General features: G+C 33.6%; 1 protein-coding gene across 2 annotated transcripts; it reads right to left on the bottom strand.

Annotated features, from left to right (window-relative positions):
• Window positions 1-6031: 6031 nt before the first annotated feature.
• On the bottom strand, window positions 6032-12146 carry LOC132190936 (wall-associated receptor kinase 2). Of its 2 annotated transcripts, none has more exons than XM_088519386.1 (4): window positions 11726-12146; window positions 10921-11359; window positions 9877-10047; window positions 6032-7418 (listed from the first exon to the last, which is right to left on the bottom strand). In XM_088519386.1, the coding sequence occupies exons 1-4, from the start codon at window positions 12122-12124 to the stop codon at window positions 6220-6222; spliced, it is 2208 nt and encodes a 735-aa protein (XP_088375512.1). In that variant the 5' UTR covers window positions 12125-12146; the 3' UTR covers window positions 6032-6219. The 2 variants fall into 2 exon arrangements, with proteins under 2 accessions (XP_088375512.1, XP_088375511.1); XM_088519385.1 differs by having other exon boundaries at window positions 10921-11406; window positions 11779-12146.
• Window positions 12147-13243: the final 1097 nt, after the last annotated feature.

Below are 13243 nucleotides of genomic sequence, written 5' to 3'. Positions count from 1 at the left end.
GTTGCCAAAGGCTATCATCAACAACCGGGTATTGATTTTGGAGACACCTACAGTCTAGTAGTTAAGCCAATAACTATTAGAACTATCCTTTCACTTGCTGTAACTACCGGAAGGGAAATCAAACAGATTGACGTGACTAATGCATTTCTCCATGGCTTTCTTCGAGAATCTATATACATGGTCCAACCTCCTGGATTTATTGATATTAATGTACCCTCTGCTATTTTTCATCTCAAGAAAGCTATCTATGGATTAAAACAAGCTCCCAGGGCATGGTTTCAATGTCTCAGCTATAAGCTTTTTGATCTTGGTTTTCATGGATCTCGGTCTGATAGTTCATTGTTCCTTTTTTCTAAAGGCAGTTTTCGACTTTTTGCTCTTGTGTACGTTGACGACATTATTCTCACAGGCTCTTCTCCCATTGCAATTAATGGTCTCATCCAGTAGCTCTCTACCGAATTTCCAATCAAGGATCTTGGAAAGTTGAACTTCTTCTTAGGGGTGGAGGTTTCTCGTTCTACTGCTAGAATTCACCTCTGTCAGCAAAGGTAGATTTATGATATTCTCAAATGTGCCAACATGTCACTAGCAACTTTCAAAAAAAAAAAAAAGATGTCACTAGCAAAACTTATTACATCTCCCATGTCATCCTCTGCCACTCTCAACAAATTTGATGGTGTAAAGTTTGATGCTGCAACTCTTTATCGGAGTATAGTTGGCGCCTTGCAGTACTTGTCTATCACAAGACCTGACATTGCATTTGCTATCAGTAAGGTATCTCAGTTCATGAATGACCACAAGACACCCATTGGTCTGCTGTCAAGCGAATACTACATTACTTGAAGCACACTACTGATCATGGTATTCTTATCAGAAAATGCTCTTCAACTCAACTATTTGCTTGTTCGGATGCGGATTGGGAAGGTTGCCCGGATGACAGACGTTCCACTTTTGGTTTCTGTATTTTCCTTGGCTCTAATCTACTTTCGTGGAGCTCCCAAAAGCAACTCATAGTGTCTCATTCAATCATAGAATCCGAGTATAAATCCATGGCAAACACTGCTGCAAACTTATGTTGGCTTCAATCTCTCCTCAATGAGTTAGGTATTTTCCTTCCGACTGCTCCAATATTATTCTGTGATAACATCGGTGCTACCTATTTGTTGGTAAATCCAGCCTTTCATGCCAGGACAAAGCATATTGCAATTGACTATCACTTTGTACGGGATCGGGTTAAAACCAAAAGTCTCATCGTCAAGTTCCTCTCCAACAAAGATCAAATTGCCGATGTCCTATCAAATTGTTAGAAGAAAAGCTGTAGATGAGCCGACTAACCCCTACAAGCTAACCCGTAGTGGATATGTCGTCAAATGTGAAAATTGTGAGAGTTTAGGGCATAATTACAAAGGTTGTTATTTACCTTTGAATCTGGACTGGAAGAGGTGGAAACCAAAGAAATATTAGCCAAAAAATGATGCTACTCAAGCATAGGTAAAACTAAGACCTTTTTCAACACGCAGTTCATATACCAAAATTTATTAACTTAGCATTAATTTCAGTAATACAAGAATTGTTGTTGCTATTTGTCTTATTGTTTGGTTAATGCATTCTAGAGATCACAATCTGTTTGTTTATGTTCTTTTTAAGAAGATTTTTGTTTATGTTGTTTTTGGTACAGTAGTTACTGTTTGGATTATGATGGATTGAAAAGTATTGGAGTATGAGGTGGACACCATGGTCATAGTCATTATTGTGTCTGATTATATGAATACTAGAATGCTTAGCATGAAAATGTTTTGTCTTAATGTTTGGTTAATGACTTAATGCATTATAGGGATCCCAACATGAACCACAGGCAGAAGCAGGAGCGGGGTTGTCACAGCCTCATGTTAGTACACATAGGACGACTCATTCACAGATAAAACCGATACTTTTTAGAATACACATTTCATATACCTGTGCAATATGTTGTGTAATAGTAACTAAGTAATATTTCATGAACCACAGGCGGAAGCAGAAGCAGGGTCGTCACAACATGGTAGTACACGTAGGGCTACACGTGTACTAAGGAGCCAAGGATGTAGTGCTATGCAATGATGTTTGTCTTAACTAACCAAGATGATGTTAATGATGTCATATTAACTAACTTAGAATTCATTGTGTTAAACACTGATCACATTTCCCATTACTTTTTTTAAGACGTTATTTTTTGCTTGTAGTGGATGAATGTAATACGCCACAATTTATGACAACAGTGGCGCTTTTGTTACAACCTGCAGAAAAATGATGTTTTTGTGCTGAATATGTATGCAATCTGTAATTTTGGCACAATATGTTATGTTGACAAATTCATTCATAGTATACAAATTAAGTTTAACATACAAGTTATGTAACACCACCAAATATAGCATACTCACATTCAAATCAGTATAAACACAAACATACATTTAATTATATAAATTTAAAAAATCATACAATTTTTTTTGTGCCTGCCTAATTCGGTGATACAAAATATGCAATTGAAAATTACACATCAATGCCCCAAACACAACATTTCCATGCCTCAATGCCCCAGCAACCAATGACAAATGAGCAATACATAAATCACCAACGAAAAGACCAACATATATGTTTGGATCTTCAGTCTGGCAGTTCTAAGTGATGACACTTCACCCTTTAGAGAATTAACTTGTTTATACAACCTAGGTAGGACCTTCTGTCCGCGAGCACATATTTTGTCGTCATACCATTGGAAAAAATGACATTGTCCAACTTTCTGTCATTACACAAAAAATTTGACAATGAATACTAAAATTATGAACAAGTACTAAGTAACAACCATTTCTCAACACCAGATTACCCAAATTCAAATACATTTTTGCACACTCATAGAATCATTTCTCAGGATTTTTTATAATCGTAGATGTTATAATTGGGGTTGTAAGTCCTGCACATACACTACATAGGTTCCATATCCTCTTTGACCGACAATATTACAGATGCCGACGACATTGACTGTTCATTCTACAATGAAACCCTAAATCATTATTGGTAATCTACCAAAACTCTTATGTGTTTCACAAAATAAAATTGACAAACCTTTTTCAGCTTCCCAGTGTAGGGTTCTGCTTCATTTTCTCATTCCCCGAAAATTTTCTTCTTCCTGTTCATCTGCAGTTTTTTTTTTTTAGCAAGTCATAAACCTCTTTCAGTGAGGTTTAGAGAAGAAGATGGTTGTTTGGTCACCCATGCACATAGTTCTTTATTTGGAATAAGAATATCCAAGCTCTGGTTGAAATCGTTCTTCCCATACCAGAGATAGGAGAAACCTATCAAATCTAAACCATGACTACACATCTAAATTATTAGACAAGTAAAATTCCCACCTACAAGAAGGATGTCCAAGAAGCCCTAACCAAAAATAAATTTTGAAAAATCCAACATAGCTCTTGAATGTCTAGAATCACTTGAGCATTCACACAGAAACTGAACAACATTGAAAACTCCCACCAACTCAAAAGACCAACCAATTTGTCCCAAAGATGTCTCCTTTCAACTCATCATTTGGACTATACACCACCACCACCACCACCCCCACCCCCCCCAAACGCCCGTACCTTATATGTACGGCAGAATAGGTACTTGTATTTTACTTGTATGAAAATAAAGAAGACCCCCCAAAAAAAAAAAAAAGGACTAAAAGTCTCATCCCTGACCCTGAAGAAGCAAACTTTCAACATTATGATTTGGGAACTTTTAAAATACTTACCATGAAATATAGGAAAGGGAATGAGATGATATGGGCAAAGCTGCAAAAATTAAAACCAGAAAACAGTACGTAATTGTTGCTATTCTTCAGATTAAAGAAAAAAAAAAAAAGGTGTTGGAAAAGAACTAATACTTTTTAATATACAAATGAATTGGGCCATATAAGAATGCAACATGCTCTATGGGAAGAATTTTCTAATGTCATTAAAGTTCCTGCAACTAAATAGAAACATACAGCACTATGCCATAGAAACTGTTGATTTTTTTTCAAGCAAAGTTGATACCAAGCTTCTGGTATAAATGGACTGATATCAAAGTCCAATGAAATAATAGCGATGCTATCTCAAAGGCAAATGAAGACATTATATATATGCTTGGAAAGCAAACAGAAGGACTGGTATAATTTTGGGACTGGTATCTCAAAAAAGAAAAAAAAAAAAAAAGAAAAAAAAAAGAAAAAGGGAAACTTCACTTTAACACCCTAAACTTCATGCAATTTAACAAACTCCCCCTAAACTTTCAAATCTCTCAATTTGGACTCCTAAACTTTCAATTGCTCTCAATGTGGACCCTCCGTCAATTTTAGCCGTTAAAAATACCAAAAAAGACCAAAATATTCCTGATTTTCGTTTTCTTTTTTCAAATAAAAAAACGTTTTGGAATTAAGGGTAAAGTTGAAATTTTATATAAAAATCAGGGGTATAAATGTCATGTAACGTTTAAAATATGATGGAGAGGTCCACATTGAGAGCAATTGAAAGTTTAAGAGTCAAAAGTGAGAAATTTGAAAGTTTGGGGGAAAGAGGTTTGTCAAATCGCGTAAAAATTCATGGGGCTAAATTAAAGTTTTCCAAATAAAAAAAAAAGCCTAAGTCCCTCATGTAATTTCTTAGGACTGGTATAATTTTTGGCTTCCACATATTCAACATTAATCTAAGTTCTTTCTAGAGCCCCATTCATGAAATTCAAAGCAACCAAAAAAAACCAAATCCAAATCTTTTCCTAAACACTCATTCGACCTACACAATTCCAGAAAATACCATGGTTTTCCAAACTTTTTTGAATAAAAGAAAAAAATTATTTAATCAACAAAACCCTAGCCCCCAATCTCGGGCTTCTTACTTGTGATGGAGTGAGGCTGAAAAGTCTGTGACGATGCCAGACTGATGAACCCCCGGTGGGATCTGTGGTTGGAAATCAAAGGGAGACATAGACGGTGGAGAAGTTGACGTCGAAGAGGATGGCTAAGGTGGTTGTGCTGCTGCACTTAGTGGATTTGTGGTTGGAAGGCGGATGACTGGAGATCAGGTGTGGATTGGCGGAGAAGAAGAAGAATAGTGGCGGTGAAGGCGTCGGCAGATTTGGTGGCTTCGGCTGAACGTCGATTGTTTTTTTTTTTTTTTTAACAAAAAATAAAACTGTATAAATAAAAGGATTTCTTGATTGGGAAATTAATCGAAACAAAGGATAAGAAATTTGTAATCTAGGATCTAACAATTGAAATTTGCTCTAATACCATAAAAGACTTTAGAATGCAGAAATATAAAACGAAATAATAAAGAAGAAAAAACATCCGCATGCTAAGGAGAGCTGAATTACATTAAACGTTGAAAAAGCTAAGGCTATGAATTGACAAAAGCCTACCTTTGTAAGAAAAATTTTTATTTTATAGTGATATTTTTATTTAAATAATAATAAAAATTAATTAATATGATATAAAAAATAAGAAGGTTGATGATTGATTTTAAGAAAAATAGTATACTCTTTTTTTAGGTGGGCAAATCGAATAATATTTTTTTTTTTTTAACATCGTGTAATAAGTTAAATTTCAAATACGGCTGTACTTTCTGACCAAGTACTGAAGTCTCATAAATTCCTAATCATGTAAGGGAAAACTTGGCTTTTTTGGGAACGCCATTTGAGGGATAGCTTTCTAGTTTTTCCACGCGTTTTGCTTAACAAATACATGCCGACAGTTTGAAAAGAAAAAAACACACACGCGCGCACACACAAATTGCTTAGTAGATATGTTTATTTGTACATATTTACATCTTTAAGAGGTAATTTAATTGGTTAGAATTACGTTTCATGAAGCAGAGGTTATTAATTTGAATCTTTCTCTTTTTTTTTGTACGGACATGTCACAAAAAAATTATACGTATTTGATTTTTTTATTTTTTAATGAAAAATTTGAAATTAAATTAGAATAGTTGAAAATTTTACGGAGTACTAGAAGTCTAGAATACAGAAAAATTGGATGAACTCTTACAATAAACTTAAAACGAAATATTGCAGTAACCAAATAAACTAAACACATTAATTGACGTACTTTGTCTATAATATTTAACCTATTCTTCCTGTAGGAATGTCATTATTTTTCTCCCTGCCTTTATTTTTAGGATAATAAAACGGGAAATTGCATTAAGAAAAAATGCATGAAGGGCGCCACATTCATCTGCCACCCCCCAAGGCTAATGTGACATGGTCATTCACGCTGTCATATGTAGCCGTTGTACTGCTACTTTCACCGTATTTGAAAGTGAGAGATGTCTCGCCAAGCAAGTGTTCCGCCTCTTCTAGATTTGATTGAACACTAACCCACGAATGTGTCTCCGTCTTTCTTATTCCTTCTAATTCCATTGCCACTTCCTTCATAGTAGGCCTCTCATTCCCATTCACTCTTAAGCACCTCTTTGCAAGTTCAACGACTTCCTTAATTTGCTCCTCATGTCCTCCTTCAAGTATATGTTTCTCAAGAACTTCAAACAATCGATCTTCTTTTAAGGAAGAAAGAAAATACATAGCTAGACTTCTTTCAGTTTCGGACCGATTGAATGAAAGCACATCTCCTCCTGTTAGTAGCTCCACGAGGACCACTCCATAGCTATAGACGTCACTTTTTTCCGTCAACTGATTCGTTTGTAAGTATTCAGGATCCAAGTATCCAAGAGTTCCTTGTACTACAGTAGCCAATTCTTTTTGATCTCGGGGAACCAATCTTGAAGTTCCAAAGTCAGAGACTTTTGCAGTGAAATCATCATCAAGCAATATGTTTGAGGACTTGACATCTCTATGGATTATAGGCGTCGAAGCTGCAGAGTGTAGATATGATAGTGCATCGGCTGTTTCTGCAGCTATTCTTAGACGAGTTTCCCATCGTAAGGTGGATGCCTTGCTTTTACTATGTATATAGTTGAAGAGCGTACCATTTGGGACAAATTCATAGACTAGCAAAGGAACTTGTATCTCTAAACAACAGCCCAATAGTTTGACTACATTCTTATGGTTAATTTGTGAGAGCAGAACAACCTCGTTAACAAATTGGTCAATCTGGTTTTGATCAACTGTCTTGGACTTCTTGATGGCAACAATCCTTTTATCAGGTAAAAATCCTTTGTAGACTGTACCAAAACCTCCTTGGCCAATGATCCTATTTTCTTCATAGTTATTTGTAGCCTTCTTCAATTCTTCTACGGTAAATATTTTGGCTGTTTCCCTAGATCCTTGTTGTTTGCTCAGCTGCTGTTGTAAAATCAAACCCCCATTCTGTCGAAAGAAGCTTTCTTTAAGCTTGATAAGTTTTCTTTTCTTGTGGACAAAGTACAGCCAAGAGCCAACCACAAGCATGGCAACAAAGCTTAAGCCAATAACTGCACTTGAAAAGCTCAAACGTTATTCATTTTGACGAAATTACACCACTGTCAAAAAATGTTAACACCAGGGATTTATTGCTTGTATTACTCTGTCAAATATGTTAAATAAAAGGGAAAAATGTAAAATTAGTTCATGTGATTTACTTGATTTACAATTAGCTTTATGTGGTATCAAAATAAACTCAAAGGTCTTTAAGGTATGCCAAAAAAATAATTTAATCCCTACAGTCAAATTTCGTCTACTAATTTAACATATTCTGTTAGTGTGACACTGATTTAAATAGGACAAGTATCACAATTTTATTGGCTCTAACGTTTCATACTATCAGAATCTGTTAAGTCAGTGAACGAAATTTGACTGTACGAATTAAATTGTTTTTTTGATATATCTTAGGGACCTTTGAGTTCATCTTAATATAACAAGGAGTTAATTGCAAACCAGGTAAACCACATGGACTGATTTTACATTTTTCCTTAAATAAAAAAATCATTTAAAGTTGAGATACTATAGGAACATCTAACCGGAATAGGATCATCTCCAATTCATTTATCCTAATTCCATCTTAATTAACCCAAAGAAGTCGGATAAGTCATTCAATTCATTTCTACATTCAAAGCGGCCATATGTGTGATATTTGTTTGGATCATGTACAAGACGTACGGAATTATATTAGAGTCTAGACGCCTTCTCTTTTAGTTACAAATTTATATTAATTAAAATATTTTTATTTAAATATATAGTTAAAATATTATTATTATTATTATTATTATTATTATTATTATTTTCATTTGGCCTAAAAATTGAACACCTATTAAAATTAGATTTGACTCTCTATTAAAGTTTTGACCTCCTAATAAGAAATCTTTGTTGTATAAAAAAATACTAGAGTACTCCCGAATATGAATTGACTTTTAAAATTATTATTGAATTTCGATTTATTGATAATTTTAAGAGTAAATTTGAGATGATCACATACCTCCTCAACCAACCACCTAATTGACAATGTACCCTCCAAACTTTTAATTATGACAACGTCTCTCCCAAACTACCAAAACATTATCAATGTCCCCCTAAGACTAGCAAAAAGATAAAAATGCCAATATGTATTTCTCAATAAGACAAAAATACCCCTATAAATTCGAAAAATAAATTTGTAATTTTATTTTTTTAAAAAAAGAAAATTTTAATTTTAAAAGAAATATTTTTTTAAAATAAAAAAAATTATTTTTTAAACGAAAACTTTTAATTTTTTTAAACGATTTTTTTTTTTAAAAAAAAAAACAAAATTATTTTTTCTTTAAACATACATTTTTATTTAAAAGAAACATTTTTTTTTAAAAAAAAAAAATTGTTATAGAAAAGAAAATTTTTATTTTCTTAGAAATTTTTATTTTAAAAAGTTATTAAATTTTTTTTTTATAACAAAAAAAAAACTGAAATTTTTTAATTTTTTTCTTATACAGTGGATTTTTTATTTTTTATTTTATTTTTTTAATTTTAAATTTGCCACCCTTTTGAATTTTTTTTTTTAGGTTTTTTCTAGAAGTTTTAGTGTTTTTTGTTTTTATTTTACTATGGCACTATGGGTAGTTTCGTCATTGGGGGGAACATTGACAATTTTTGATAGTTTGGGAGAAAATTGTTACAATTAAAAGTTTGGGAGGGACATTGTCAATTGGGTGGTAGTTTGAAGGGGTATATGGACTTTTCTCTAATTTTAAAAAGCACATCACATTTGAGAGGACTTATATATAAGTCCTCAATAAATATTATTTATTACTCATTCAACAGTCAAATGTAGGGCTGCTCAAACGGGGCGGTTAGACGCTTATAATCGCTAACCATTAACTGCTAATTGCTTTGGTAGGCGGTTATTAAAAACCGCTAACCACCTAGGGTAGTTGCGGTTAGCGACTTTAAGGGGTAGGACAAGGCAGTTATAACTGCTAACCGCCTTCTTTTATATATAATAATATAAATATATATTAAATATTTTATATTAATAAAATATATTATTTTTTCATTTGTATTTGGATTAATAGATTTGGACTATTTATGACTATGTATGTGAAATATATAATGTGATATGTGATGTTTTGGGCTAAGCCATATTCCAAAATATTGACTGGCCCAAAAAATAGCATTTTTGGCCTTAAACCCTTAAAATGAGCCCAAAAAATAGGCCAATCTCATAAGATAAGCCTAAAAAATAGGCCAATTAAAAGACCAAAACACTTAAAAAGCCTAAAAGCCCATATAAAAAAAACTAGTTATTGAATTGAATAACTGCTAACCGCTAGTTATAAAATAACTACCTAAGCGATTGCGGTTATTAAAAATCGATAACAGTTCATGGCTGTTGCGGTTGCGATTATAGCCAATAACCGCCAGTTATAAACCCCTAGTCAAATGTGGACCATATATATGTACCAAATGGTGAATATATGTACTTACCAATGGGAATCTTAATCTTTAGTGGTGCGGGTTCCGCAGCACAACCTTCACCATCTTTTCTTCCGTCTCCATGGTACCCCTTGGGACAACCACATGTATAATTTCCTTCCATGTTGATACACATTAATTTCAAGCAATTATTGAGTTTTGAATCCTTACATTCGTTAACATCTGCAAGTCAATTCAATAATATATATCAAGCATGGTATAATGATCATAATTATCAAATACGAGAATAACTTTTATAAGGTCTAGATAGAAATCAAGTTATTTGTGCTATCCAATAATAAGTTGACACATTAACTTGAAACAACAAATAACTTTACTGTGAAAACACTCTATCGGACTCTTTTATCACTTATGGACAAAAAAACCCTCCTCCTTTATGGATTATCTCTCACCTTCTTGCCACAACTATCTCTCTCTCTCTCTCGTTTTTATTTATTTGAATCAATATCCAAGACAAAACACCATCAATGAAAATAGTTAAAGATTATTTTGAAAGAACCAAAAAACCAAAAAAGACCAGGTGAAAATGGACCCAATGTTCTCAAATAGTTACAGAGGCGAAAAACGAACCTTTGCAAGTAAAGTAGTTATGGGTTTGGAGGACGTACAAAAAAAAAAGTTTGTTTTAGCGAAGAGAGGAGATAGATCAAAGAACTCATGGAAAATAGAGGTCGGAACTTGGAAGTACTCAGTTTGCAAAGATTTCTGGAAAATGCATTGTGGGTAGAGCAATTATGAAAATATTGCGATTTGCACTGGGGGTATTGATCAGACTGTTTTGGTTTGATTGTTCTTGTTTGCCTTGTATGATATGGTGTTTATAATAAAGTCATTTATTGTTCTAGCTAGGCTCGATCATGTGTCAACTTAACAAAGAGTTTAATTAGTTTGTGATTCTCTATCAAATACATATATACACGGAAGCGAAAAGGAAAATAAATGTCATGAGTGATACTGAATTCAAGAAAAATTAATTATGTTTTACTACTTAGATTAATTGGGAAGCTTTAATTTGTAGATCGATGTGTATAATACCTTCGCAACCCCCATAGAGATATGGGTTCCCTTGGTAACCCTGCTTGCACTTGCAACGGTATCCCTGCCAGGTTTGGAGGTCGTCGAGGCATTCACTATTTTTGTCCTGACATGCGAAATTGGGTTTTTTATGAGCTTCTTCGCATGTCGCGTTTCCAGCTACCCAGTCAAGCACCATTGGAACCTTTTTGTTGAGTAGACCCGCCTTGAGATAATTGGAGGAGAAGTTGAACTCTTCTTTCTCGACAACGAAAGCATAGCCACAAGAATTGAAGTCCGATACGTTGGTGTAATTATAATAGTTGTATACAGTCACATCAATATTTTTGAGTCCATCCGGAAACCCTATCTCGCAACACCCAACGCCAGAGCAAGACCCATTGATCACATTGTTAAGGCTAGGGCATTGAGATGAGCACCCGATTGTGTACAGTTCTCCCTTTTGGTACCCACTGAGGTGTGCGTAAGTGTCACAGCCAGAGACGGAGGGAGGGGGGGACCGGGGTGGGCCATGGTCCCCCCCAAAATAAGGAAAAAAAATATTAGAAGTAAAAAAAAAAAGTTAAAAAAATTAAAAAAAAAAAGTAAAGTTAAAGTTTTAATTTTAGTTATTTGGCCTCATAAAAAAAAATTGGCCCTATTTTTAATTTTGTTGGCCTATACTCACTAAGTTTTTTTATTTTTGGCCCTTACTTTCAAATGTCTATTTTTTTTTGTCCTTACGGTAGTCTTTAGTTCATAAAAAATAACAAAAATAATTTTTTTTGATAAAAAAAATTATAAAGAACCGAAAAAAAAATTTGGCTGCCCCCTCCCATAAAATTTCCTGGCTCCGTCCCTGGTCACAGCCAATAACAATGAACTTATTTTTGCTGTTGGAAATGGTGTACTGGGCTGCCCAAAACGAAGTATAGTAAGAGTCATTGGCTGCCAAATGCAAGACATGCAACTCATGAGTCTCAATGGATATGTTTGTTACAGTGACATCACCTGTCTTTGGTGTTCCAGAGTCACAAGTGATATTGAAATTCTCATCAAGGTAGCAGTCTTTATTCAACCCAAATGGGTATGGAATTTCTACACCTCCACACTCGCTGGGGCAGCCCGGCTTGCCAATAGTTGACGCTGTTGTTGCTGCTGCCACAAATATTGCAAATATTATCATCACTACAAAAATTTGCAAAAGCTTCCCACAAAAGCCCATGGCCACAACTTTTTTTAAGGAGAGAGTTTTTGTGTTTAGATGTACACGCTTTGATTGTCCTCAGACGAACAGACTCGAATTCCCTTTAAAGGCGTATGGAACGAAGACCAATTCAGCGCCCCAAGCTATGGGTTAGAATTATACATCTTCTTTCGCTATACAATTAGTTGTTTCTTGTCGGTTTCCTAGTCGTCCGAGACTCTGCGATAATGTCTTCGATCTCCAAAATCTATGTACGCTACGTGTACTCAGTACTGCATGCAGACCATTCTTAATCACTGCATCATCGCATGTAGAGTTATGATGCTCACTTGATCTGCTTACAAATTAAGATTTTGGATGGTAAAAACGAATTAAAAAAAAATTAAATTTAGGGTACAAAATAAAATAAATTAAATTACACACAGGAACACAAATATTGGGCATGAGTGGGAAGCTTTTGTTATATTTGTAAAACATAGTTTTGTCGTACACAGCGAAAGAAAATTGAACACTCTCCTAACACCCAAAAAAAATGCCAGCAAAAAATTGTTTATTTTTAAAACCTCTCTTAAACTACTACCTAACTGACAATGTCCCCCTCAAACTATCAAAACATTGCCAATGTCCCCCCAATGACGAAACTACCCTTAGTACGTAAAAACAAAAATACTAAAATTTCTTGAAAAAACCTTAAAAAAACAAAAAAAAATCCTTTTATAAGAAAATAAAAATTAAAAAATTTCGAATTTTTTTTTTTAATTGAAAATTTCTGTTTTTATTAAAAAATTTTCTTTTTTAAATAAAATTTTCCGTTTTAAAAAAACAGAGTAAAAAAATTTCGTTTTTTTTTTAAAAATGTTTTTTAAAACATATTTAAAAAAAAAAATCGAATAAAATTAAAAAAAAAATGTTTTTTTTTTTTTAAAATAAAAATTTCCATTTTTTTTTCAAAAGATCGTTTTAAAAAATAAAAAATAAAAAAAAATATTTTTTTAAATTAAAATTTTCTTTTTAAAAAATATTATTATTTTTATTTTTTGAATTATATGGGTATTTTTGTTATATTGAGAAATATATAGGGGCATTTTGATCTTTTTGTTAGCCTTGGGGGGAGGAGGGGGGTGAATATTGACAATA

Source organism: Corylus avellana, chromosome 9 (assembly GCF_965113065.1).
Source record: "Corylus avellana chromosome 9, dhCorAvel1.hap1.2, whole genome shotgun sequence".
Classification (NCBI taxonomy): Eukaryota; Viridiplantae; Streptophyta; class Magnoliopsida; order Fagales; family Betulaceae; genus Corylus; species Corylus avellana.
The sequence above is the reverse complement of the archived record's forward strand: the minus strand, read 5'-3'. Positions and strand labels throughout refer to the sequence as shown.